The sequence below is a fragment of the Fundulus heteroclitus genome, chromosome 12 (assembly GCF_011125445.2).
Source record: "Fundulus heteroclitus isolate FHET01 chromosome 12, MU-UCD_Fhet_4.1, whole genome shotgun sequence".
In the NCBI taxonomy this organism is placed as follows: Eukaryota; Metazoa; Chordata; class Actinopteri; order Cyprinodontiformes; family Fundulidae; genus Fundulus; species Fundulus heteroclitus.
This window is the reverse complement of record NC_046372.1, coordinates 21,538,737-21,566,712: the sequence shown is the minus strand read 5'-3', so window position 1 is coordinate 21,566,712 and position 27,976 is coordinate 21,538,737. Positions and strand designations below refer to the sequence as shown.

General features: G+C 47.3%; 2 protein-coding genes across 2 annotated transcripts; one reads left to right on the top strand and one right to left on the bottom strand.

Moving 5' to 3' along the window:
- The first annotated feature begins 42 nt into the window (after positions 1-42).
- LOC118565102 (caspase recruitment domain-containing protein 9-like) lies at positions 43-12,816 on the top strand. Its single transcript, XM_036144775.1, has 14 exons — positions 43-98; positions 992-1,114; positions 1,255-1,324; positions 2,838-2,975; positions 3,053-3,171; positions 4,109-4,315; positions 4,385-4,468; positions 7,030-7,275; positions 8,213-8,338; positions 8,426-8,614; positions 8,679-8,748; positions 11,818-11,948; positions 12,180-12,238; positions 12,317-12,816. Exons 2-14 carry the CDS (start codon positions 1,001-1,003, stop codon positions 12,408-12,410), a joined length of 1,647 nt encoding a protein of 548 aa, XP_036000668.1. The 5' UTR covers positions 43-98; positions 992-1,000; the 3' UTR covers positions 12,411-12,816.
- Positions 12,817-12,930: 114 nt separating this feature from the next.
- On the bottom strand, positions 12,931-27,766 carry LOC105920959 (coiled-coil domain-containing protein 180). The gene is made up of 37 exons (XM_036144736.1): positions 27,622-27,766; positions 25,778-25,869; positions 25,607-25,701; positions 24,789-24,898; positions 24,361-24,480; positions 24,088-24,198; positions 23,571-23,666; positions 23,316-23,479; positions 23,019-23,129; positions 22,852-22,931; positions 21,934-22,022; positions 21,641-21,760; positions 21,381-21,554; positions 21,189-21,304; positions 20,969-21,095; positions 20,831-20,891; positions 20,660-20,754; positions 20,397-20,581; positions 20,165-20,325; positions 19,133-19,358; positions 18,910-19,056; positions 18,690-18,834; positions 18,497-18,613; positions 18,338-18,415; positions 18,161-18,244; positions 16,974-17,083; positions 16,827-16,879; positions 15,265-15,319; positions 14,856-14,963; positions 14,533-14,599; positions 14,323-14,458; positions 14,052-14,212; positions 13,854-13,979; positions 13,689-13,785; positions 13,517-13,616; positions 13,284-13,428; positions 12,931-13,200 (listed from the first exon to the last, which is right to left on the bottom strand). Exons 1-37 carry the CDS (start codon positions 27,679-27,681, stop codon positions 13,039-13,041), a joined length of 4,284 nt encoding a protein of 1,427 aa, XP_036000629.1. The 5' UTR covers positions 27,682-27,766; the 3' UTR covers positions 12,931-13,038.
- Between the last annotated feature and the right edge of the window lie 210 nt (positions 27,767-27,976).

Sequence of the window (27,976 nt, the reverse complement as noted above, 5' to 3'; positions counted from 1 at the left end):
AGAGATGGGCGGAGCCTCACAGAGAAAAGTAACAGCAACATGATCTCTGTCAGAAACCAAGAGTCACAGAGACGGAGAGCTGTGCTGCACCTCGGCAGGTAACTGATGGACCGTCTGAGCCTCCTTCAGAACACCCAGAGTGTACTCTATGTATACTCTGGGTTTACTCTATGCGTACTTAGGGTGTAATCTGGGTGTACTTTATGTATACTCTGGGTTTACTTTATGCGTACTTAGGGTGTAATCTGGGTGTACTATGTATGCATTCAGCCAGCACTCCTTATGAACTATGGATATAATGCTAGTATTCTGTGTATAATGATAGTATTATGTGTATAATGATAGTACTCTGTGTATAATACTAGTACTCTGTGTACAATGATAGTACTCTGTGTACAATGATAGTATTCTGTGTATAATGCTAGTACTCTTTGTATAATGGTAGTACTCTGTGTATAATGCAAGTACTCTTTGTATTATGCTAGTACTCTGTGTACAATGATAGTATTCTGTGTATAATGCTAGTACTCTTTGTATAATGCTAGTACTCTGTGTACAATGATATTATTCTGTGTATAATGCTAGTACTCTGTGTATAGTGCTGGTACTCTTTGTCTAATGCTAGTACTCTGTGTATAATGCTAGTACTCTGTGTACAATGATAGTATTCTGTGTATAATGCTAGTACTCTGTGTATAATGCTAGTACTCTGTGTACAATGATAGTATTCTGTGTATAATGCTAGTACTCTTTGTATAATGCTAGTACTCTGTGTACAATGATATTATTCTGTGTATAATGCTAGTACTCTGTGTATAGTGCTGGTACTATTTGTCTAATGCTAGTACTCTGTGTATAATGCTAGTACTCTGTGTATAATGATAGTACTCTGTGTATAGTGCTGGTACTCTTTGTCTAATGCTAGTACTCTGTGTATAATGCTAGTACTCTGTGTCTAATGCTAGTACTGTGGTGGTGGTACTTTGACTAGGACAGCAGGATGGAGGGGGTGAGTGAGGATGACCTCTGCTGGCTGCAGCTCGATGACTTCAGGATGTTGCTGATTAAGAACATTGACGCGTCCAGAATCACTCCTTATCTCCGCCAGTGTCAGGTACTCCTCCCCCCCCCCCCACACACACACACACACACACACACACACCTGTACCTGCGATCTGTTTCGTCTGCTTTGGGTTCTTCATCTTCGGCGGCGCTGCCAGGCGATGATGGATGTTTTTCTGTCGTTGCTGACAGGTAATCAGCGCTGAGGATGAGGAGCAGCTCTTCAGTGACCCCAACCTGGTCCTCCGGAGGAGAAAAGTTGGTATGTGTGAAACAAACTCCTGATGCACCTTCTGATGCAGAACCTTTTAAAGCGTCTTTTGTTCTAAACCTGATTGGGTCACAGAGCGTGAGGATGCTGAGAGCAGGCTGACGGGTCCAGAACCTTATGTAACGCCACATGTTCGACCATCGTCAGTAAATATCAGATGATCGTACACCAACCAGATGATCCCGGTTACTTCACTAATTTGTTTCATTGTCATGAGGGGATGAATGTGGAAGTTGTGAAAGTATAACTCACCGCTCTTATGTAACTCCACTCGCACGGCAGAAGCCGCTTCCTGGTTTACTTTCACTTCTTCTCCATCTCCTGGACATTAAACCCAGCTCACCAACAGGACCTCTGGATCCTGGAGCTTTCCACTGTGTGACATATAGCAACAGGGTTTCAGGAGCTGGCCTGGCGCCGTTTCTTCCTCCTTTAAGGGGACCGCCGGTGTTGTGCAGCGAGCTCAAGAGTCAGACACGACGGTGTTGCACCACCGAGTCGGAGAAAAGGGAACTTTCCTCATTTCGAGGATATTACAGAAAACAAGCCAGACTTCTATTAACCTGCCGTTATTGTGTTTGAATTAATCCGCCTTTATTGTGTTTAAATTAATCCGCCTTTATCGTGTGTTAAGTGTTTGAAGCTTAGATATTCACATAGATTTCATGGGTACCGTAAAACCACAACATGGAAGCAATAAAAACTATAGATGACGGAAGTTAAAGGAGATCCCTTTTTAAGGTTTTATTTTTGGCCGTGTTTCGGCTCGTCGCTAAGAAAATTTATCCTCATTTCGTTGTCTGGAGTCAATAAATACGTCAAGATCTGGGGATGAAGCTTCAATAAGAGCAGCAGGTCCATTCATGTTAAACCAAGGTGCTGTTAAAAACATGAAATCAATTAATCCATATTACGAATTAAGCAAGGCAAGGCAAGGCAAGGCAAATTTATTTATATAGCACAATTCAGTACAGAGACAATGCAAAGTGCTTTACATGATTAAAATATAGGAATAAAAGCAAGTAGGGATAGAATGTAGAAACAAAAAAAGAATATTTAAAAACAGTAAAACAGTTTAACTTGAACATTCGAAGGCAATTAAAAGAAGGTCTTGTTCTAAAAGCTGACATCCAACCAAACCACTCTTAGAGTTGGACCCACTGGTTCTGACAGGGCGAGCCTTTAGGTCGGATATATGATATAATTCACGGCTTTGGCTTGTTTGGCGTGACCTTTTTCAGTAGATCTGGAGGTTACAGTAACAGGAAGTGAAAACTGGAACGAGCTCCGGGTCCAGGTCCAGTGAAGCGTGCTCTGCTCAAAGCAGAACTGCGGTGTCGGTGACTTGGCAGAAGATGGTCCGTGTAAAATGTTGGTTGAGCTGAAGCCCTTTGCTGTAAATCGATGTCTCCTGGCCCAGAGGCAACAGGCGGACTACATGAAATCACATTTCTGAGGTTTCAAAGACTCCAAACTATTCAGTCAGCTTTGGTCTGTGTTGCAGGAGCTCTGCTGGACATGCTGCAGAGGACCGGCATGAAAGGCTACACCGCCTTCCTGGAGAGCCTGGAGCTGGACTACCCTCAGCTGTACAGCCGCATCACAGGGAAGGAGCCCAACAAGACCTTCAGCATCCTCATCGGTTGGTCAGATGTTCAGAATGTGTGCGTCAGGCCGGATCGGTTCCGCTCCCTGACGCCTCCGTTCTGTCTTGTTCAGACACAGCGGGGGAATCGGGTCTGACCCAGTTCCTGATGTCCGAGCTGAGCCGTCTGCAGAGGGTGCTGCAGGACGAGAGGAGGAGACGCCAGCAGGCCTGCTCCGTCGCCAAGGAACAGGTCGGCATGGCAACCGGCTCGCTGAGAACCAACCGAAGATGGGGGGCATTACATAGACATAATATAAGAGTAGACGCGTCGTTGGGCGGGTTCTGCCTATACTGCGATGCGTCAGAGCGTCCGCCATCTTAAATGTGGCAAATCTGCAGTTACTCAGTCACTTAAACAGCATCAGAGGGACTTTAATCTCTGAATATACTTTGTATTCGTAGTATTTTTGTTTTTGTAATATTACAAGTTTATTTTTGTATCCCTTTAGCTTCAGTCTCCTGAATTTATTCTCCTAAAGAATAAAAATATTTAAAATAATCTAACCTGGCCCTATTATTCCAGGAGTGAAATAATTCTGCAAACTGTGACTATTCTGGAAATGTTCCCCCTTAATTCTCATAATATGATGTTTTTATCATAACATTATCACTTTTGTGTTTGTTTGTTTATTTTTACTTTATTGACCTAGGACTTTTTTTTCATATTATTAATTTTACCTCTTTAATATTCCCCCAAAAAGTCTGTTCCTAAAGGTTCACATGTGACACGGTTTTATGAAATAATGAAGACCACAATGTTTAGATTTATCAAATTGATCCTTATATTCATAACACACACAGATATATATATATATATATATATATATATATATATATATATATATATATATATATATATATATATATGTATATATTTGTGTTTGTGTGTGTGTGTGTGTGTGTGTGTGTGTGTGTGTGTGTGTGTGTGTGTGTGTGTGTGTGTGTGTGTATTTATTGCAGCACAGGAATGAGGCATCTTCTCTGATCCACGTTCACAATAACAGAACTCAACTTTTTTCTGACACATACAATATGGCGGTGACTTTGCCTTGCGAACCTGCGCCCTCTGACGCGTCTACATATATATGTCTGTGGGGCATTAAACACGTTTTCTGTGCGCTCCTCAGGAGGCGTGGACCCGCCAGCAGAAGCTGAAGGACCGTGAGCTGAAGAAGCTGACGGAGCGCGTGCAGAAGCTGCGGGAGGAGCGGGAGAAGCTGAACGAGGAGCTGAAGCAGCTGCGAGACCACAACTACAGCCTGATGGCCGACATCAACACCTTGAACCAGGAGAAGAGCAACGCCCTGCTGGCCAACAGGGACCTGCAGATAGAGGTCAGCTGACCCCTGATCTTAGGCCACACGCAGCTAAACCCACAGCTGACCTCTGACCTCTGTGTGCAGGTGGAGCGTCTGAAGCACACGGTCCTGCGAGCTGAGAGCGAGACTCGACTGCTGAGACGACGGACCATGAGGCCGCTGCAGCAGGTACGGATGCATCTAATGCAGCTTAGCTGAGGGATGATGGAGAGCTAAACAATTCACTGTAGTTTCACAGGTTTAACATTAAAACACGGCTCCTTGTGCAAGAACAACAAAGCAAAGCATCATGTCTTACCAAACTGCAGCTAACATCTGCTGGCAGACATCTGGCATGACCAGAGTAAACTGGTACATGTTCTGGGACCATCTGTGGTAAAGAATGGTGAGTTCTGGATGAAATCCATCAAATATTTCTCCAAAAAACTGAAGTTGTTCCTGGGACCAAGTTTCAGATGTTTGGACACATCCATCATCTATACCTGCTAATCCATACAGGGTCCTGGTCCCTGTTTCCAGAGGTGAGGCCCACCATGGACACACGGGACAAACAGCCATGCACACACTCACACCTGATTTAGAGAGACCAGTTAACCTGACAGTCACATCTTTGGTCTGTGGGAGGAAGCGGGAGAACCTGGAGGGAGCTAAAGCATGAACAGGGAGAACATGCAGACTAACGAGACTCATGTGGGGCCCGTTCACCTAACGGCCCGTCTCGTTTCACCCGGTCGAGGATTTGGCACAAAGGGAAAAAGGCAGTGAATTCAGAGGCAAAAACAACAGTTAAACATATATTTCTTACAATTTGGAATTCAAAAGTGGGAGACACTTACAAATTTATCACAGGATCGGATACCTTAAGTTCTCTGCCTGTGTCTGAAGCATGTCTCAAAACTTACACGTTGTTCTTCCCTTTTTAAATCTTACATAGTCCAAGCGGGGACTGGACCAACTTGAGACATTCAGTCTGCTGAAAAAAATCTGTTTCCTAACCTTTTACCTTTAAATGTAATCTATCTCCTAGCTTGGTTCCTGGGAGTTGGCTAAAACAATATACACCCTCATGCAACCATTTTTTAACAGCGTTATCTGCTCACAAGGCTGTCTGTCATATGGCCTTGGTGCATCCTGTTCCTGGTACAGGCTTACTGAAGTTTGAATGCACCCTTTCTTTTTAAATGTATCCATTTATTTATGTTACTGGGTTAGCATCTGTATTACTTTAAGCTACACTATTATATATATATATATATATATATTTATATATATATATATATATATATATATATATATGATTATATTTCCATAACAAGACCCAGGACCTTCTTGCTGCAACGCAACAGTGCTACCTACTCATCCACTGCGCAGCCCATGTTTGAACACAGAATGGCAATATTTAATGGCGTTAAGAGACTGCTGTTGTCTGACTCGCCTTAGTCCAGACAGCAGGAGACATGAACTCTGGTTGGAGGCTACATGGATGCTCCTGAGATGCTCCCAGATCTAGAGGGCAGGGCAGGAATCACGGTCGAGATCAGTCCGAGATCGTGTACGGCGATGACCAGACTAACAGGGAATCCAGAAACTTGGTCAGAACCGTTGATCCACATAAAACACTGGACAGTAACTCACACTGAGGCTTGAAGACAGTCTGGCAGCTCCTGGCTCTGAGGGGCTTTATAGGATTATAGGATAAAGGATTCCATGAGGTGGGCTGTGCTTATCCGTCATCTCCCTCAAAGGATTGTGGGATACCTAAAGACTTCTTAGCGCCGGTAAGGAACGTTGTGAGGTTCCTAGGCTAACCTAGCGGTGGGAGGAAGCATTCAGGCTTTTCTTCCTGCCTCCTTCCTCACTGGCTGCACTATTCAGACAGCGATGATCACGGTGACTGCTGACACGCTTCCACTTTGGCTAAAGGGTCCTGTCTCCATAAAGGTATTCAGATGGAGTCCCTGTTATCTCAGCCCTGGTTCTCAAGGCCCACTGCTCTGTATGTTTTTAGGTGTTTCCCTGCTGCCTGATTTAAATAAACACACCTCGGGTCTTTTGCAGCCTCTAGCAGGTTTTCCTGCAGAACTGTCCTGGATTTATCTCCCTCCATCTTCTCGTGAGAAGTAGCATGATGCTGCCACCACCAAGTTTCACCACAGGGACGATGTGTTCAGGCTCATGAACAACGTCAGATTTTTGACACATGTAGTTTTTACAACATAAAGCAAAATGTTCCGTTTTTGGTCCGATCAGGGCAGTTCACCTTCTGTGATGATCTGTGGACGCCTCACAATCAAAAAGTTGAAGGTTTAATTCCAGCTTCCCTGCACTACATGTCACTGTGCCCCTGGGCAAGGCACCTAATCCCAGGTTGCCTACCGACCTGCTAACTGATGACTGAATGTGTATTTGTGAGCGTGACAGGGTGAATGTACCTACAGGATAAAGGACAGATTCTTACACCTGAGCTGTGCACCTGTGCAGCTCCTCCAGTTACTCACAGCATGGCTGTTTATTGAGATAGGAAACTGTTAATCAGTTTTTTATATTATAAAATATTGGGTAATTTATTTTATTTATTTTTAATTTATTTTATTGCTAAAATGGTTAATTTAATTTCTGACATTTAAGAGTTTTCTTCTAAAAAAAAAAACAATAGTTTAAAGTCGTATTTGCTGTTGATTTACATCCTAAAACTGCAGCTCATATTAACATGCGAGCACATCTTTCAGAGCCGGAACCTGACTCTGCCCTCAGACGCCTTCCTCCAACCCAACGTCCAGGAGGAGCAGAAGGAGAAGCTGACACAGGAGAAGCAGGAGGAGGCGCAGGAGGAGAAAAAGCCGGAGAAGAAGGAGGAAACCCAGAAGGAGGGGCAGCAGCGGCATGGCTGTCGAGCTACTCCGCAGATGAACCTCCTCACAACGGTGTTCAGACTGAGGAGGGAGCTCCACAAAGCTGAGGAGCAGAGAGCCAAGGTGAGGAGCAGGAGGAGGTCAGCGTGGAGGAGGTCCACAGGAGCTGGATTCTCTGTGCTTCTCCGGGCTGTTTCTGCTAAAACCTGCAGAAAAGCTGGATTTTTCAGCAGCAACACGTTGTGTTCAGGCACATTTTCAGTTTCAGGAAGTTTGACTGGTGATGCATTCAGGTCACGGTTACTTTCAAATAGGGCTGGACGGTATAGAAAAAAAGGCGTATCGATGAAATAGAAATCATATTGATTGATATCGATAATTAACAACAAATTCAAAACATATATTTTACTTGCAGCCCTGACCATTTTATTCTGTTGCTTAGCGACCTATATTTAAATAAATATCACAAAAACACTGAATTGAAATTTTGTTCAACCAACTTTTTACCAAAACTGCAAGTTTTAAAAAAAGAAAAAAGAACGTGTGCTCTTTGAACTCAGTGAAGGGGGCGGAGCTTAGTTCCTGGGTCTGTGTTGTGATTGGCTGGGAGGGTGTAATAATGTAATATTAACTTACATGGTTAAAATGCAAAAAGAAAGGAAAACTCTTATTCTGTTGAACTTTTTAATTACCTTTTTTCTATCGATCGATAAATATCGTTATTGAATTATTGTCCAGCTCTACTTTCAAAGCTTTCTATTGTAATGCAACTTAAATGTAATGAATTTTAGCCTTCTTCACAATAAATCAGACCAGGGGCAAATCTAATTGTACAACCTTGTAAGCAAGATGCGTTCAGGGAACCGTTGGGATGCTTTCAGGTACATCTGGGCTTTTTGTTGCATTTATATCCAGGTGTAATGATAAAATGTTTGGCAGGTGTGAACTTGAGGCAAGTGCAGTATTTTGGTGGCTGGTACATTCAGGGACACATGCAAATATCGTTTTTTTCTCCATTTGTGATGCATTCAGACAGACGAGTCCGTTTGTTTGTTTTCAGAGCGTGGAGGAGAAGGAGGAGCTGACTCTGCGCTGCTCTCAGCTGAAAGGAGACGTCAAGATGTACCGGCAGCAGAACAAGCAAACTGTGCGGCAGCTGGAGGAGGTGATGAGAGAGCGGGACAAGGTGAGGAGGAGGAGGAGGAGCAGGATGAAGGGGAGTGGAGGAGGAGGAGGAGGAGGAGGATGTGACTAACTGGGGTTGCTGGTTCAGGCCCTGCTGTCACAGACGCAGCAGCAGGACGAGGCGCGAATGCACCTTCAGGAGAAGGATCAGTACAGGGAGCGCGTCAGGCAGCTCACCGAGAAGTCCGACAAGCTGGAGCTCCTGCTGCTGAGGTCGCAGGGGGAGGAGCTCCAGCTGAGGACACGCCTCCGCAGGATGACCTTCAACTCTCAACAGGTGAGGGGGCGAAGAGCAGCGTAGCTCTGGTAATGATGATGTCCTGATGAAAAGGTTTCCTCAGCAGTTTCAGAGGAGTGTGAGCAGCGAGGAAGAGGAGGAGGAAGAGGAGCCCAACAACAGCGCCGCTAAAGGTCAGAGACCAATTATTTACATGACGCGTGTTTGTGGGATGGAGATGATGGGTCATAACTCTACGGCTGGTTCTGACAATCACTGTGAAGTTTAGATGTTGAGAAGATAGGCAGCCACTGGGGGCAGTGTGGAGCCGACAGGGAGAACTTAATTAACATCAAGTAAAGTTTATTTGTATGGCACCTTTTTTCAGCAGCAAGGTGGTTATAAGCGAATTACATCTTGAATAAACGTTACAAAAATCATTATAAACACATGGAAACAGGCCCTGGTTGTGAGGCCAGTAATAAACATTAAACATTATATCAGGTGAAAACTTCAATAAACATCAATATGTCAGTCAGTGTTCCTGTTATTACGACTGATTTAAAGGAACTCAGAGTTTCTGGTGATTTGCAGTTTTCTGGAAGTTTGTTCCAGATCAGTGGAGCATAGGAACTAAATGTTGGTTCACATTGTTCTGGTTCTGGTTCTGCAGAGTAGACCAGAAACAGAAGACCTGAGTGGTCTGTAGGGTTGATACAACAACAGGTCTTTATTTTGGTGTTAAGCCGTTCACTGATTTATAAACTACCAGAAGTATTTTAAAGTCTATTCTCTGAGATCCAGGGAGCCTGTGGAAGAACTTTAAAGAAGTAATATGTGACATTTCACCACTAGCTGTTGCGCACCAAAACGACAATTGACAAGTCACGCTTCTCTTTAACTCCAAAATCGAATTATCCGCTTCAGTTTACGTTTTTCGTCAAAAAGAGAATGTCCTGAATCTACGTGAGGATCAGGGTGGGCAGCTCAGAGCCCGCCGTGCTGCATCAAACTACGCTAACGGTGTTAGCTAGGCTACCGGCTACTCGCCTCACAAAACAGTAACACCTGGCCCATTGCTGGTCTAACTCAAACAATTTACACACATCCCATAATTGTAGAATTACAATTAATCTTAATTTTTTGTGTCCTGTCCAGCAGTGTGTCTTTCAGAACTGTCTTAATGCCCAACAGATTTTACTTTCACAAGTGGAGCCTCTTGCAGAACAAGCAAACTGTGCGGCAGCTGGAGGAGGTGATGAGAGGGCCTCAACCCCTGAAGGGCTGTCAGGTCTCTGTACGACCGGTGTCAGAGTCTGGTCCGCATTGCCGGCAGTAAGTCGGACTCGTTTCCGGTGAGAGTTGGACTCCGCCAAGGCTGCTCTTTGTCACCGATTCTGTTCATAACTTTTATGGACAGAATTTCTAGGCGCAGCCAAGGTGTTGAGGGGATCCGCTTTGGTGGCCTTAGGATTGCGTCTCTGCTATTCGCGGATGACGTGGTCCTATTGGCTTCATCAGGGCGTGATCTACAGCTCTCACTGGAGCGGTTCGCAGCCGAGTGCGAAGCGGCCGGGATGAAAATCAGTGCCTCCAAATCCGAGACCATGGTTCCAGATCAGTGGAGCATAGGAACTAAATGTTGGTTCACATTGTTCTGGTTCTGGTTCTGCAGAGTAGACCAGAAACAGAAGACCTGAGTGGTCTTCTGTTTCTGGGTAGAGTGCCTTCTCCGGGTTGGGGAGGATGTCCTGCCCCTAGTGGAGGAGTTCAAGTATCTTGGGGTCTTGTTCACGAATGAGGGGAAGATGGAGCGGGAGATCGACAGGCGGATTGGTGCAGCGTCTGCTGTGAAGCGGGCGCTGTACCGATCCGTTGTGGTGAAGAGAGAGCTGAGCCAAAAGGCAAAGCTCTCGATTTACCTGTCGATCTACGTTCCTACCCTCATCTATGGTCACGAGCTTTGGGTCGTGACCGAAAGAACGAGATCCCGGATACAAGCGGCTGAAATGAGTTTTCTCCGTAGTGTGTCTGGGCTCTCCCTTAGAGATAGGGTGAGGAGCTCAGTCATCCGGGGAGGACTCAGAGTAGAGCCGCTGCTCCTCCACGTCGAGAGGAGCCAGTTGAGGTGGCTCGGGCATCTGGTCAGGATGCCTCCTGGACGCCTCCCTGGTGAGGTGTTCCGGACACGTCCCACCGGGAGGAGACCCAGGGGAAGACCCAGGACACGCTGGAGGGACTATGTCTCCCAGCTGGCCTGGGAACGCCTTGGGATTCCTCCTGAGGAGCTGGCCCAAGTGGCTGGGGAGAGGGACGTCTGGGCCTCCCTACTGAAGCTGCTACCCCCGCGACCCGACCCCGGATAAGCGGAAGACAACGGACGGACGGACGGACGGAAGTGGAGCCTCATGCCTATATGCAAAAAACTTTATACGATATTATTTCAAGTCAAATGGAAACAGAAACGAGAAGTTAGGAGAGTAACACATGAGACTAAAGGCAAAAAGGTAGAAAAGGTGACAAAAATAGAGATAAAAGGGAGAGAGCAAAATAACATCCTCAGAGTCTGCTTCTACACCTGCAAAGAGAGATATATAATAGAACAGCAAAACCAGCTGATAAAGTATTACAGATACAAACAACCAACACCTTGATAACATTACTGATATACAGGATTAATTAATACGACATGTAGAAAGTGACAGCTGAAGATAATAACAGGTTTATGGATAGAAGTTCCTGGATCCACCTGTAGGTGTTGGTGAGAGTGAACTGGTGTCTGTGAGGTTTATCCATGTGAAAAATGCTCCATATTGGTTGTGAGGAGTCAAAGCAACAAGTAGCAACTCAGAGATACGTACAAAACTGGAGACGCGCTGATATCGGTTCTCAGCTCGGTTCTGAACGGAAGAGGCTTTTTGGATGAGAGGTAAAAACGACTTCAGGAACCCAGAGATGTTTGGTGGCCTTCTTCATGAGCAGTTGGAAGTGGAGAGTCCAATGATTAGAGACCAGGACTAAGGATGAAGACCCTGTTTGTATTTGGTTGATAAAAGCTGCTGGAGGCTAGAATAGATGTTTATGAATATTTATGCATAAATCCTTACAGAATGAAATAAAAACCTGTGCAATAACAGCAGGGAAGCAGTGATGGTTATAAAGTCATATTTGTGTTTTTATTCCTCCTTGAAGGACCTCTAATCATCTAGAGGACCTGAGGTTGAGTTGCTCTCTGTGACGCGCTCTGTTCTGCTGTCCTTCAGCTAGCAGTGAGGAGGTTCCCAGCGGAACTTCAGGGGAGAACGAGGAGGTGCCAGCTCAGCTGCAGGAGCAAGGTTCTCCTGTAGGAGGCGCCAGAGAGATGGAGCATAGAGCTAACAATGCTGCATCATGGGTAATGTTCCACACCAGTATCATACATCCATTTAGAAAAACAGCAGAAGTCGGACCAAATGTTGGTAGAAAGAGACGCCAAGGTGACCCGAGGAAGTTTAGGAACAGAACCGATCAGGAGGTTCAGAAGTGAGGTGCAGTTTTACTCTACTGCATTGCTTTCAGTGATTAAATGGAGTTTAAATGCGTTTAAACTCAAATAACGGAGATTGTCCGTCTCTTCTCTCTGCAGGACGAGGGGACTGACGGCTTTCTCGCCTCTTTAAGTCGTCCAAACTTCTTCTACCGCAGGTGAGCATCACCTTGTTCTCATTTCACAAACCTGCAGGGACCGCCTTCCTCAGACTTGTGTTGTTTCCACGACAACAGGAAACGAGCCCTGAGGTCAAAGTTCACCAACGGAGAATCAGCAGCCTGTAACCTGGAGGACAGCAGCTGCAGCGAGATCACCGAATCAGACTGAGAGAATGTTTTAGCTGCAGGTTCTGAGCTCCGCCGAGGGAACCGGAGCTCCGGTGGCCAACGTCCCAGCAGTCTTTGCTCCGGTTCAGATATAGAGAACCTCAGGTTTAGCAGCAGATTTGGTTTGATCAGACGGTTCCCTAGACACGCATCTTTTGTTTTCTGCTCTGATTTTTTTTTAGATTTCTGCTTCGTTTACTGCTGCTGATTCTTTTTCTGTTTGAACAATGTTTCATTTCCATTCTATCAGATAAATAAAGTTTTTTTTTCCTAAGAAAAAACTGAACCTCTTCATTAAACTAGCAGATCAGAACCTTCTCTGGGGGTTTAAATGACATGTTTAGGGAAATGTACAAGTTGACTGTAACAGAAAATGATGCTAAAGCCAGTTAATAAGAAATAAACAGTTCCATCAGTTAAAGTTTTAAAAAGACCGTGTTTCTTAAAGTGCAAACAAACTGAACTTGTAACGAAGGAAACAACCAGTGAAGCTGAAGCATTAAATGTTTAATTACAGCAGATGGATGTTAGAGCAACCAAACAAGCGGCTCCTCTGAGCCTAACAGAGTTCTCAGCGTCGTCCTCCGCCTGCTGGTTGAAACGTGTAACTGCAGGAGCCGAACAGCCAATCAGCTGCTGCCGCTCAGTGTGACGTCCTCCGTCCTCCGTATGCGTCTCAGAGCGACGATCTGTTGCCTCCAGTGGGAGCTCCAGCTCTGCTGTTCGCTCAGCTGGTTCCGCTTGTCCAAGTCAGAACGGGACGCCTCGGACCGGATCAGCTGGTCCAGTCCCTGAGACACATGAAGCACATGGTGTTCACACATGAGAGAGACAGAGACAGACAGACAGACAGGCAGACAGACAGAGACAGAACCTTCAACGCAGCGTCTCTGTGCTCGATCACCGCCTCGTGTCTCAGGCTGCTCCTGGCTGTGGTCATTGATGGTGACGTCATGAGGACAGGTGAGTCTGCTGAGTCATCGGTGGGCGGGAACAGGTAAGTGATGCCGGGCCATGTCCTAAAACACACACGGACACAGAGAGCGTCAGTAGAAGCGCCGTTCTGTCTGAGCGTACTCTGAACAGCAGCGTTACCTGTAGCGTTACCTGCTTCCTCTGTTGAGCCTACTTCCTCTGCTCAGCCTACTTCCTGTTTCAGCTCCTGTCTTCATGGTAACAGCTCTGGGCGGTTCGGCCGGCTCAGTTTCTGCAGGAAGAGAACCACGAAACGCCTGTAATGCCGCCTGGACCAGAACCGGGCTCCTCCAGGTGAGTTTACCTGCAGCGGTCAGCAGCTGGTCCAGCAGACGCAGCAGCTTCTCCGTCAGGGAGGACAGCGACGTCACAAACTCCTGCGCTCTCCCTCTGACGCACGCCTGCATCACACACACAGGGTCAGCGAGAGGCTGCAGCTGCAACAGAACCTGGCCCCGCCCCTTCCTACCTGCAGCTCCAGGTGTGCGCTGAGGATGGCGCTGTGCGCCCGCTGCTGCCGGAGCTCCTCCCTGCTGTTCAGCGTCTGCAGCTCGTCCTCTGTGAGGGACACCCGCAGCTGGCGGACGTTGGCGCTCTGAGAACAGAAAGCAGCCTCAGCTTCAGCGTCCTCTGCGTCCATCAGAGACTCTGATTCTCAGCTTCACACCTTCTCCTCCTCGCTGGCCGCCAGCTCCTCCTCCAGCTTCCTGCGGACCGCGGCCACTTCCTGTGTGAGCTGCAGCCTGTGCTGTCCCTCGTGGTTTTGGACTGAAACATCAGGTAAGCGGCGGAGCAGCTCCCTGAACACAGACACCTGCTTCAGCAGCTCTGAGACAGGAGGACACAGGAGGACAGGTGAGACCCGGACAGGTGAGACCCGGACAGGTGAGACACGGACAGGGCGGGGCTGACCGACTACAGAGGTCAACATCATCTACCATCTCTGCTCGCGCTCAGGAAACTCCTCCCCTGCTCCTGGTATCCCAGCAGCCTTTGCTGCATGCTCACAGCCCATTGGTCCGCCGATTCGGGGAGCAGGTTGATGCTGCAGAGATGTTTGCTGCAGTAGAAGTTCTGATGGACCACAGGAGAACCGTTAGCCTGACGGTCCACACTGAGCCGCTGGTGGGATGTTCTGCAGGGCTTACCTCGGCGAGCTGCAGGAGGACGTTGTTGGTTCTCCACAGGATGGAAGTCAGGCAGGAGCCCAAGGAGCTGAGAAGGTCAACAACATGAGAACATTCAGAACCATTTAGTGTTTCTGTGCCGGGGTTCTACTGGGTCGTTATGGCGCTGTTGGCTGCAGGAGGCAGAAATCAGCCGACTGGAAGGCTTTAATGGGGCCTGCTACATGTGGCGTTTAATGGAAGTGGGAGTTCTCAGTTTCTGACTGAAGGGTTCAAACAGGGAAGCAGACAGAGGAGGAGATAGGAGGCGTTTGGACCGCCAGAATCCTGGAAACTGGACCTACTGTGAGCTCAGCTCCACTTCCTGCTTGGGTCCAAAAATCTGGAACTTCCTCTTGGTCGTGATGTCGGTGTTGTTTTCTGCTCTGATGGACCTGGAGCTCCTCCGCAGACTGAGACACAAAGAAGAACATCAGTCTGAAGCAGACAGAACTTTCTGACTGGTACCATCACGTTTCTCTGCTGCTGATGTTAAGGTTTGTGAGGCTGGAGTCTAAATAAATCTTCATTGTTATAGCTGTTCTAAACTCTGGTTCTGGTTCTGGTTCCCTTCTTTCCCGTCTTCTGTCCCTGCAGCTTAGACAGCCAGTGTGGTGGTTCTGGGTGCCTAAGCTGGTTCTAAGCAGTACAAACATCGACCTGGTCCACTTCAACCCGGCCCTGGAGCAGCTGGTCTCTGTTGGGTCTGCGTACCTCGATGTGCTGATGGAGTCGGCACTTCTCTGCTGACGTTGGGTGGAGCTCGGATCTGCAGACAGACACAGAAACCCAGGTTTAGGTCTCTGAGGTCGGGTTGGACTCAGACTCTTCAGTCAGGAGGGTGTGGCTCTAGCGCCACTAACGCTGTGATTTATTTATGTAGAAAGTACTCCTGGTCAGATTCTATTTCCTGTGTCTGCTCTGTTCTCTCCATCCCAGGTCCAGGTCTGCAGGATCAGAGCCTGGTTCTGGTTCTGTGGCATATTCCTCCCAATAGAAGGACTCAATGCAACCTGCTACCTTCCCTCACCATCCTCAACAACACCGTCTGCTGCCGATCCCTTCTGGTTCCTAGGAGCAAGACAGAGACGACCGGAGCTGCTGGTCATCCTTTACTCATTCAGTCTGTCCTGGACCGGTTCAAACTGTAACCAACAGCAGACAGCCCCCCCCCCCCCCCCCCCCCCCCCCCCCCCCCCCCCAGTACCAGCCCTGGTCGGCACCGGGCTTACTGGAACTAAACCAAGCAGGTCTTCCTTTTTTGTAGAGTCATGTATAATTGACTATTTACAAAAATATGTATATTTTCCTTTTTTGTATTACTGTATCAAAAGTCTTCTTAGAGAGTAAAGTGGACGATCAAATTCCTCGTTGTTTGAGTCTAGACTTGGTGATAGAAGCTGATTCTGAACTGGTACCAACGTCCCATGTTGGACTGAACTGAGGCACCAGCAGCAGGATGAAGAACCACAAAGGTTCCCTCGGAGAGTTAATCCGGTTTTAAACACTGTTGGACTGTTTTAGAATCAAAATTTCACCTTAAATTCCTTCTGCAACAATCTGAAAACACTTTGTGGGATTTCTGATCCAAGACTAAGAACCTCAAAGCATTTCATCCTTTGGTTGGGCGGGAACAGCAGTCAAGCTGCATGCTTCATCTCTCTGAGGTTTAGTTCTGCTCCATAAAACTAAAAAACAAGCCTTAAAATTAACCTGCTGCACCACCCAAAAATTAAACAATATTATCATTATTATATCAGAGGACCGGGGGAAGCATCATCACTGATATACAAACCGGTAGAATAATGATAAACTGTCAGCTGTAATATTTTCTTATTAAACTCAGAAGAGTAGAAATAAAAGTTTTGTCTTCTGTTTTGTTGGTTTTACTCTTCTTATCCACTGCGGATGACATTTTTTCCTTCTTTGGCTCCTTTGAAGCTCACCACTTTTTATTTTAGAAAAAGCGTAAAGTAACATCTAGGTTATGAGTTTGTATTTTGATGCTAATTGTCTCCGTGTTTTCAGCACCGTGTTTCTGGTGGAATCACCGGGACGTTCCTGTCACTTTAAGAACGGACACACATGTTCATTCGTCTTCTGCAACAACCCAGACAATGAAGGTTCATCAACCAGAGAACCGTCACAATGAAACCCAAACTCTTAATTTAGGGTACATTTCAACATTTAGTTGCTGTTATGATTAAAATAAACTTATTTAAATCATCTAAAAGTGAAAGCTGTGAGATCCAGCAGGTGGAACGTTTGTTACTAACCTGCAGCTTTTCTTCCTCGGTTCTGGTTTTTTGAATCCAGGACTGAAGAGAACCTGTCGGGTTTGGGTCATAGAGATAAAGAAGCAGCGCTGTAACCTGTGTCTGCTAACATGACTGCAGAAATGATGCTGTAGCTGCTCCACAGACCTGACGGCACCAACAGCTGGCTCCTCATGGAGGTCCACGCCGGTCCTCCTCAGCTGCGTCCTGGATCCAGGAGGAGCCGACAGGGCGAGAATCTCCTGCACCACAGAGCCCTGAACACAACAACACAGGAAGCTTTGTTCCTGAGGAGCTTCTCAGCTTCACAGAAGCTAAATGTGGAAAGAACCGTTGGGTGAAAGAAGGGGAAGAACCAGATGAATAAATAAATTTAGACAGAACCCAGAGATTTAACACGTTAAATAAAAGCTTTTATCTGCAAGAACCAACAGAACCAAAGGAGGCAACATTTCCAAGAACCTGGATACCACAGCTGGAAAACATCTGCCTGCTGGGTTCCACCAGAACCATCTGATGGAACCATCTTAGCTCTAAAACGAGAGGACGAGAGGTGGAAGGAGACCAAATGGTCGTAATCCTCGCTGTGTTCTCTGGAAGCCCTGCAGCTTCTTCTGACTGGACACGGGTTAAGATGTTGTCCAGATGGAAGAGATGAAGGTTCTTCTCCATCTCAGGATCTAAGAGCGAGGTTCCTGAAGCTCCAACGTGGTGCAGGACTGTATACAGGCATCGCTTAGGGCAGCTAGAAGGGTCTTAGCTACAGAACACTGCTGCTGATGGTTTGGTTCTTCCTGGACTTTAACGTTTCAGATCACAGCAGGTTCTGGATGGACCCGTGTTCCCTCCTGGATCTCCTGCCTGCTGAATCCAAACTGGTTCTGAGTCTCTGACGTCACCGGGGAGGAAATGTGGACCCACTCTGCTTGGCTGAAATATCTCAGTTCAGCCACGATGGAGAGTTTCCCAGATTAAGCAGATTGACACCATGTCAATCCGATCAAATCGAGACTTTGACTAGGCCACTTGAAACGTTTTTTTCAATCTTTTAAAGGAGGGAGACCAGAACTCGTGGTTGCATCGATCCCAGCGAGTCGTCCAGGTCCTGCAGCAGCTTCAGACCTTCACACCGCCACCGCCGTGGTGGACTGAAGGGAGGAAAGTTGCTAGTTTGACTCCAGATGTTTTGGGACGCACACCTTCGACGGACTAGACGCTGACGGCGGAGGAAAACAGAAGATCTGAGCGTCTGAGAAGCAACGTCATGTTTCAGGTCCCTGGGGAAGCTAGAGTAGGGGAATCTAGAGTAGGGGAAGCAACAGGAAGGGAGTTACCAGATCACAGTCCAGGTAGCAGCAGCGCGTCTTCAGTTCCTCGTTAGTCGATGTAAAGAACGAACAAATCTGATCTGGTGCCACCTGGAGGGAGACAGTTGCTCAGAATCAGAACCAGGAACAGATCTGTGAACTGGACAGAACCTTTGTCCCGTCGTCTGGTCAGGTTCTGCAGACCTGCAGGTTCTCCGTGGTCCTCCTCAGGTCCTCCAGCCTGCTGCTGAGCTCAGACTGCTGCTGGTTGCTGCTGGCCGCCTGCAGGAGTGGAAGCATTAGAGGAGGCCAGAGACCTTCTGACAGGAGGACAGGAGGACGGGAGGACGGGGGGACCGGTACCTCAGCCTTGATCTGGATCTGTGTTCTGCTGAGGATTTTCTGGACCTCATCAGTGAATTTCACCTCAGCCTGCAGAGAGGAGAGCTTCTCCTTCAGGGGAGCCGCCGCCTTCCTCACCTGCAGCAGGAGGGACATGTGGTCATGTTACTCCATGCTGAGAGACGTGTCTCCATCCTCCAGATGATCAGCACACCTGCTGCAAACTCTTGGACTCAAACAACTCCAGCTCAGAGTAGATGGACTCCTCGGTGGCGCTGGTCCGCTGGGTCTCCTCCGTCAGTCTCCTCTGGAACATCTTCACCTCCTGAGGAGCAAAGTCTCCTCCTTCGCTGAACATCCTGCAGGAGGAGGAAGAAACATCTGAGGACGAAGATCTTTTTATCTCCTGCTGCCTGAGCTGTAGGTGGAGATACCTGAAGGACTTCAGGAGCTCTGATGTTCTCCTCCTGGCCTCCTCCAGCCTGCTCCTCACCGCCCGTTTGAAGCTGGACAGGCAGCTCCGGGTGTCTCTGTCATGCTGGTCCAGGCGCTCCTGCAGGCTGGAGCCAAACGTCTCCAGACTGACACAGAGGAGGTCAGAGACGCCTCAGACTCATGAAGCTGCAGAAGGTCAGCTGATCATTGGTCCTTTCTCACCGTCTGCTGCTGCTCAGCGCCACCTGGAGGCCGTCCTGGTTCTTCTGGATGGAGGTCTGCAGCTCCATCAGCTCCGTCTTGCAGGAGCTCAGAACATCAAACAGCTGCAGGTTCTTCCTCTGGACGGAGGTCTGAAGATCCTGAAACTCTCTCCTGCAGGAGGTCACAACGTCCGACAGGTCCTGACAGTGGTTGTCCACCACCTGCTGGTGGCGCTGCAGCTCAGCTACACACACACACACACAGGGACACACACAGAGACGCAGGAAATAGATGTTAACTCCCCTGAAGGATCTGGAGTCACCTCCATAGTTCAACCCTCCAGCTTAAAGCTGTCAGAAGCTCATCATCTCCAGCTCAGGTTTATCTCCATCCTCTGGTTCCTCTGGTTCCTCTGGGTCTTCCAGCTGAGGAGACGTCGGTTCCTCAGCATTGTGTTCAGGTTCATTACAGGATGAGGACATTTCTCCCTGAAGGTTCTCTTCAGGCTGCAGCAGAACCTCTGACATCTGACTTGTTCTGTTTGACTAAAGTCTGTTTCCAGAGTCAGAACCAGCACAGAACCTGTAAAGGTGTATAACTGGACCCGTGACGGTCAGAACCGGTTCAGTCACTGCAGTCTGCTTTAAAGCAGCAAGAGGAACGTTCCCTCAGTCATGGGGTTCTGGTTGGTTCTGCTGTTCGCTCACCGTTTGTTTCTGCAAACCTGCGTGTTTTTATCATCAGCTGCTGTTTGTCTTTTCTGTTCACCTTCAACATTTTAATCTTATTATTGCAAAGCTTTTATTTTCCGTTCTGATTTCTCTGCTTTACAACTTAACGATGTTTACACTTTTTGTTCTTTTCATGTTATTTAATCTTCTTGTGTGTGGTTTTGATTTTAGGCACCATCACACCTGAACTTCCCCACTGTGTCTGTTCCACTTCCTCATGCTTTAATATTAGGTGTGTGTGTGTGTATGTGTGTGTGTGTGTGTGTGTGTGTGTGTGTGTGTGTGTGTGTGTGTGTGTGTGTGTGTGTGTGTGTTTTACCGAGCCGGGGCTCGTATACGTGGGTCCGGATGTGTTCTGGCTTCAGCTGCAGCTCCTGCTCTAGTCTCACCGCCTTCTTCCTCTCCGTCACCATGGCAGCAGCCGAGCCCAGAAGCTGTTTGAAGCTCTGCTCGACGTGGTCCAGAACCAGAACCCGGGTCCTGGACAGACGTGCAGGTGTGAGACGGCTGTACCTGTGAGGAGCTGCGGGCAGACGGAGGTGGACGCTCACCTGCTCAGGGTGTGCATGAGCAGCTCCGCAGGAAACAGGCTCAGGTGAGTCTCCGGCTGCACGGAGTCTGGCAGGTCGGGGGCGGGGCACCTGCTGAAGGCGGGGCCTGTGTAAGCCACGCCCCCTGTCGACGTGAAGGCGACGCTGCTGCTGATGTCGCAGAGCCGCAGCAGAGAGGACGCCCCCTGCAACACAAACACCTTACAGGTGTGAACCAGGTGAACCAGGTGTTACTCAGAAAACCAATCACTGAGCAGCTTCACCTCTGTCAGCCATTTCTGGGCGTGGCCTGTTCTGCTCTGGCTGCTTATTGGCCTGTTTTGCTCTGGCTGTAGTGTTTCTGTCCTGGAAGGCGCTTCTGCAGGGAAACAGACGAGCAGATCAGACGGAACCGGTCCAGTTAAAGTCTCCCCCTCAGAATCAGCTAAACTGACCCAGGACCAGTCTGGAGGTTCTGATCGACGACGCTGGGAGGTCCTGCTGGTCTGCTGGGCTCTGAGGAGACATGGAAACGGAACAGTTTCAGTGTGGAAAAGCTACCAGAGGCCAAAGAGGCGTGTCTCCATGGTTACCGGTCTGTAGGCGGGGCTTAGTCTGAAGAAGGAGGCGATGCTGCTGCTGTAGGAGAGGAGGTCCTCCATGAGGAGAGCAGGGAGCTGATCCAGGAGCTCCCACTGAGCATGGACGCTCCGCCGGCAGCTGCACATGCAAACACAGTCTGAGATGAGAACTGGACGTTACCCTGACCTGTCTTACCTGTCCTCCATGTCCTACCTGTCCTCCATGTCCTACCTGTCCTCCATTTTCTGCAGCTGCCCCACTGTTTTATCCAGACACGCCTTCAAAGCGTCCTCGCTGCTCTCCTGGCGGAGCGCCCCCATCAGGACATCCACCTGCAGCATCATCTTCTGCAGAACACAGGTAAGTATCAGGGCACCACCTGCTGCTGGAGCCGCCCCGCCCTCCCTGGTCAGAGCATGTCACCTGGACGTGTTGCTGGTGAGACTTTCTGGGGACCTCCAGCTGTCTCTTCAGTTCTTCTTCTCTCCTCTCTGACCTGCAGCAGTGCGTCTCCCACAGCAACGCTGAGGCCCGCATCACCTCAAACACGCTCCCACTGACCTGGAGGGCGTGGCGGCCCAGAGAGTCGCTGCATACCTGCGGACAGACAGACAGGTGAGCCGACAGGTGAGCCGACAGGTTAACAGGACTGAGAAACTCTCAGCGAGGTGTGCGTGGCGGACATCTAAAGCAGCCAATCGCTCTTCGTCCTGTCTCTGCCGTTGTCCAATCAGAGGGAGGAGCTGAGAGGCGACGATCTCCTCCACCTGCTGGTCCGTTAGCTGCAGGGCTGAGAGCGCCTCCTTCAGGAAGACAGACACAGGTTTAGTGGCTCGGTCCAAAGATTCCAGCTGGTTTTTGCTACTGGGGAACGTCTCAAAGGTTCTGGGACGGTACCTCTAAGTCCCTGCAATAAGTTCAGCTCTGGGTCCAGATGTTCATTTAGCATCTGCACTGATCTGCAGTCAGGGCTTACCTTACAGCTCTCCACCTCAGCCAGGTGACGCTGCCAGGTGTGTTTGTAGAAACCTCGCAGCTGCTGGAGGAGGTCGGCATGAAGAGCATCTGAAGACACAGAGACAGACAGAGACGTTCCTATCTTATGGATGACTGAGGACAGACATGGCGGTCCCACAGATTCAGGATCTGATGACTTCCTGTGATCCAGATCCATCACTGAGACGTTCCAGACACCAGATTAGCTGACCCTGGATCAGCCCCAGCCTCAGCGTTACCCTTCTGTTGGACCATGCGTGTCCAAAGTGAGGCCCGGGGGCCATTTGTGCCCCCCCCCCCCCCCAACTGCATTCCAAGAAAGGTCCAGCAGCACAGGTGGCTGATGCTGGTGGAAGCTTTTAGTTTTTAATTAGGGCAAAATTATTACAGAAAACTTAAAATCCTACGATTGAAAACGTTAAGCACAACACAAAGTATTCATCTTTTAATAAACACACTTTTGACATTCTCTTTAATTTCATATCCATCTATCTGGTGACTTTTAATTACTGAAATTCAGAATTTGATGCATTAAAATCTGCTTTGATTCAGTTGTTAAAGTTGGCTAATTACAGCAACCGACCCAAACACTGTTCTTATATGGCTGGGCCAAAAAGTTCAGTTTATTATTGTTACAGAGTCAAATTAAATTATTCAAATTAATTTGCAAACTGGATGACCATCTTTTAATACGACAAATGTGCGAAACTAAAATGATTTTACACATTCATTTCATACAAAACAATTTGACTAATTTCATTTATTTAAAATGATCACATCTTGTAGACATAATTTTTTAGTTTAAAAAATAAATAGTGTTAATTTTTTGGCCCTCAAGTTCCTTTGACAGTTTTGGCCCCTTTACCGAAAAGTTTGGACACCCCAGTGTTATAGTTACCGATCTGCTGATTGACTGCTGTCAGCTCCTCGAACCAATCAGAAACCAGGGCCAAGGAGCCGGTGGGCGGGGCCAGAGAGCTGAAACACAGAGAGGAGAAGGTGATTGGACAGACAGGACAAGGGGCGGAGCCTATGGACAGCCAGGGGAAGCTGGGGTTTTGCTACCAGATCTTATAGATGACGTCACAGCGCCGTTTTTTCAGGTCTTCTTGGGTTTGTTTCAGGTTCTGATCCAACATCAGTTCCGGTTCCTCCTCCCGGCTGCTACAGAGACTCCTGGAACACAGACTGCTGATCCAGAACCAGTTTACAGAAACAAAGACTCGCTTCATGACTGACCTATGACCATCAGCTGGACCCAGACCAGAACCAGAACCTACGCCTGTTCTAACCAGTGTCCACAAACCAGGTGATCAGAATCTCCCCAGCTCTGGTTCTGGCCATCCTGGGTTCTCCACCCACCTCAGCCGCTCCACCACCTCCTCCACCCTGCTGCTCCTCCATCTGTCCAGGCGGTCCTCCCAGTGCAGACGCAGGAGGGCCTCCTGCTGCAGGTTCTCCTCCTGCAGGAGCAGAACCAGGCGGGCGATGCTGCGCCGGTTGGCCAGCAGGGACTGATTCAACATCTGGACCAGGAGGAGGAAGAGGAGGAGGAAGAGGAGTGAGACCAGGACAGGAGTGAGAGGTGTTGGAGAAGTGAGAAGGGACAGGAGTTACCATGGCCTGATGGTGGAGCAGTCTGTGGACATCAGGTGGAGACAGGAAGCTGATCTGCTCCAGCAGGTGGCAGTGTTTCCTCAGAGCTGCTCTGATCTGGATCAAAACGTTCAGACGGTTCATTCATTTCAAACCTGCTTGTTCTCGTAACAAATTGTGTATTTTAATCAGGCGTTCCCACTATCTAAAAACTCCCCTGGATGTTATGGCAAGATGGCCCAGAACTACTCCCCCGCGAACACCTGTGGATGCGTTAATCTGTGGCACGAGTGATAAAAACTTTCCAACGTATCAAGGACACTGCCTGCTGGACAGCGTTCATGGACACACAAACCTCTAAACAACGACGCACACTACTGATGCTCACTTATCTCATGAACTTACACGCGTTCATGAGATAATGGATGGTTTACACTCAAAGGTGAAGCTTCCATCCAAGACCGTCGGTCTGATTCCATATCCTGACGTGTTTCCCAGGTGGAGGTGACCTCACCTGCAGTCAAAAACAAACTCTCACCTGCAGGCTTCTGCGCTTTTCACAGTCGCTCAGCTTCTGGTCCAGTTCTGAGATCCGGATCTTCTTCTGCCTGCCCTCCTCTTCCACCTCCTGCCAGAGACCCTGAAAGGCCTGAAATACACCATAGGAGCAGATCGTTACCTGCTCCTGTGCTCTGATCACACCACAGAATGCAGAAAATCTTCAGACACTTAAAGGTGAAACAGAGAGAAAGAACAGCTGAGATGTTTTAAGCCAGGAGGAAAACTCCAGACTCAGAGTGTTAATGTGGACCTGCAGACTGATGGGCTCCTGCTGTCCACTTCTGGCCTTCAGGACCTCCAGTCTAAGGTCCACCTCCCGCAGAGAGGACAGCACCTCCTCACAGATGGTCCTCACCTCCACCTCACACACCTGACAGGGAGATACCATCATCCATCCATCCATCATCCATTCATCATTCATCCATCCATCCATCATGGATCTTCTGTCTGAGGGCTCCATCCACAGAAGTCCTCCTGTTTTGTAGAAGGGAGTACCCAGAGAGAGCCCACACATCCACAGGGAAACCATGTAACCTCCATGTGGGAGGACCCTGGGGCCAGGGGCCTGAACCCAGGTGCTCCTACATGGTTGGACATGTTCTGACCCCCCCGTGTGTTAAATAACGCAGCCAGAGACACACAGAGCCGTCGTGTTTCTGCTCTTCAGGAGGATGATACCTGCGACAGGTGGATCATCTCAGACTCCAGCTGCCGTACAGCTTCATCGTGTCTCTGACCTCTCCTCTTCCTCAGTTTCTCAATGATCCCAGAACCCGGATGATGGACCGCTGAGGAGCAGAAGGAGGACACATAAGCTAAATCATTTTAATCAGAATAAACAGCTGGGATATTATTATTTTATTTTGCATCACCATTATTTTGCATCATTGCATCTCCATCTAGCATTGCAAATGCTGCTGAACTCTTAGTTTTTAAATGCATTCTTGCACAATCAAATTCTGTACATACAAATGTTTTTTTTTTAAATACTCACCCGTACACTGTGACTTCTTCTGCATTGGTTACATTTCAATTGTTTACTTTTAAATCACTGCTGCACCTTATACTGTAATTTAATTTTTACTGCAATTTACAAGCTGTATGCAATGAAATTTCGTTCTGTATGCACTCTGTGCATACAAAATGACAAATAAAGTTGTCTAAGTCTAAGATATGCTAAGTTGTCGTTTTGGGAACAATCAGGATCCACGGAGTAAAAGTAAAACCATAAAATTCCAAAAACCTTGATGTTGGTGTTTTATTAATTTAATCTAAAACTTTGAACTTATGTGAAGACTAAACGCTCTAAAAGAATAGCTCAGAAATCTGTAACAAAGTGATAAAATCTTAAATATCGTGGTTTTCTTTTTTTTTTTTTTTTTTTTTTTTTTTTGTTCCTTCATCTCTGACATGTTCCCTGTTATTAAAAACTTAAATGAACTGGATTTATTCTGGTTATCTGACTAATTATCGTCCCATTAGCCGCTGATACCGACCCACTGAGTCAGGAAGCCTGATGACGTCAGCAGAGCCGTCATCTTCAGCATCTTCATCATCCCTCTGCTGCCCCCTGCTGGTGGAGGAACAGACCCTGAGAGACACCTGGACAGGTCAGTTATGAGGAGACAGGGTGTGTCTCTGAGGACATGGTGCTTCTGTGTGTCCACCTGCTGCTGTCGGGTGTCCTGCTGTCCACCAGGGACAGAGAGGCTGTCCTCAGGACTCTGGGTCCTGCCAGCAGAGATCTGGAAAGCCGAGCCTGAAACATGAGAGACACCGACTGTCTTTATCTGCTGAGAATATAAGCTGTTCTGCTGACAGCAGTGAGTTGGTCCTTTAGCGTGTAGATGTTGTTGGATCCTCCTGAAGCTTCAGGTGTTGGCTGTCACTAGTTGATCTGCCCTTGCTAAAGTATTGCTAATGTTTTATACTTCAATACTGAAGTATAAAACACACACATATTGTTTAGCAGCTTATTGCTAATACTAAGCAATAAGCAAATTAAATCTCTAGAAACCATTGCGTATAACTGAGCGATGGGCTGCATCGCATTGTCCATTAGTGACGCTAAGGAGCTATAAGAAATCCCACAATCCAATGGGTGATATGATGTTATCAGCACAGCCCACCACACAGACATGAACGAAAATGTCCGGAGAGAGGAGAGCAGCGCTTTGGAGTTCATTTATAGAAGGTGACAGACTACTGCATCCCAGATGCTCTAAGTAGCGTTTCCATTGATCGTTCTTCCCGGCTGCTGTTAGACTTTATAATCTTAGCTGCTCCCAACAGACATAATATCTGTTAAATCATATAAATTGTTGCACAAGTCATGATTTAACCATTAATTGTTTCTACTGTTCTCAGACACTAAGATAACTGTTTACACCGTAGCCACATGCTAAGCTAACCTGCACACACCTTAGCTGTGCTGCTGCTGGACTATGATACATAGTGCATGTTGTATAAGCTTGGTGTGTTATTGTATGAATGGAAATATTGCATATTCTATTATCAAGTTTTAGATAAGTAGGCTGGAGTTATTTTTTCCACATTCAAATAACTTTTTCCCTTTGGTCAATATTTATTCTGATATTAACCAGTATATTCTTTTCTTGGTGTTTTCCTTTAGAGCTAACTTTAGATTAGATAGTTTACTTTTGTTGTATTCTTTTCTTTTCTTTTTTTTTTGTGATCACTAATAATTATGTTTGTTTGACACGGTCACATCCAAATATCCCATTGTGGGAGATTAAAGGGAATCATATTCTCATTCTCATATAATAGCTCTCTTTTTGTACTTTAAATGGTAATAAGGGTTGAATTATAAATCCATTGTGAGAAAAAAAAGGTTGTGTTTTTTTTTTTTAAAAAAAACACTAAATTCTCTCATCTGGATGCAATCAAACTGCTGAAATTAATTTAGTCAATCAGTGAAACTATTAAGAAACGTGCAGCAGTCACGCTGCAGCAGCGCCCTCTAGGGGCGATATTTCAAAGATTCATTATTGTCTGTGTGTTACTGTGGTAAAAATTTCTCCATTTGGAGTCTGTGATTGACAACCAACCTCCTCTAGTTACATGTTAGTGATGGATTAAATGTTTTATATTTGTTTTAGATTACATGATGCTTTTTAAGATTGTCTCCTTTTATTTTACAGAATTATCTTCCTTCTACTCCGTCTGTTCATGTATAAATGTATGTAACTGTAAAATTCAACAAATGCATTAACAAATAAATAAACGTGTCACGTATTTAAAGTTTCTTTTCTTAGAGACTGAATAGATGAAGATTTAAAGTGTTGCCGTCGCCGATAAGATAATAAACTAATTCATAATAATAAAAAAAAAGTCACATTTGTCCCTAAAAGTTACCTTCACAGCTTCCTTCACAGGCGGATTTCTGCTGGGCCTAAAACATCCGAACTGAACCCAGAACCAGTGAGCAGCAGTGAACTACTGACTCAGATCACCTGTAGTTCTGATCCGGGTCTGATCCGGTTCGACTCACCTGCGCGTCGAACAGCTGCCGGTAAACGTCCCCGCTGGGAACCGTTCTGCTTTCCCCCATCCCGGCGCCGGGTCAGCACCGCGCGGAAGGTAAGCTGCTAAACGGCGTCTCGGTGTCGGTTCCGTCTGTCGGTCCGGTTCCGTTTAACGGCTAAGAGCGTTTCTCCGTCGCCACGGCAACGCGCGGCGTTCACGGAGCGCAGGGAGAGTCGTTCACATTGGCCGCGGTTGTTATGATCGGAAATTATGAATATTCTCATTTTCTGCTGGATATCTCTGTAACTTTACAATGAAAGGAAACTGTCTGCTCAACCGGGTCAGAACCGGAACACGCGTTGAGGTTGTTTCGGTCCAAA

Coding starts and splice junctions, on each gene's coding strand:
- LOC118565102 (XM_036144775.1), top strand. CDS start 1,001: ATGGAGGGGGTGAGTGAGGATGACCTCTGCTGGCTGCAGCTCGATGAC. Junction 8,339..8,425: donor TGATGAGAGAGCGGGACAAG/GTGAGGAGGAGG, acceptor TTGCTGGTTCAG/GCCCTGCTGTCACAGACGCA. Junction 8,749..11,817: donor CAACAACAGCGCCGCTAAAG/GTCAGAGACCAA, acceptor GCTGTCCTTCAG/CTAGCAGTGAGGAGGTTCCC.
- LOC105920959 (XM_036144736.1), bottom strand. CDS start 27,681: ATGGGGGAAAGCAGAACGGTTCCCAGCGGGGACGTTTACCGGCAGCTG. Junction 20,582..20,659: donor CCCAGAAATGGCTGACAGAG/GTGAAGCTGCTC, acceptor TTTGTGTTGCAG/GGGGCGTCCTCTCTGCTGCG. Junction 13,786..13,853: donor GCGCACACCTGGAGCTGCAG/GTAGGAAGGGGC, acceptor TGTGTGATGCAG/GCGTGCGTCAGAGGGAGAGC.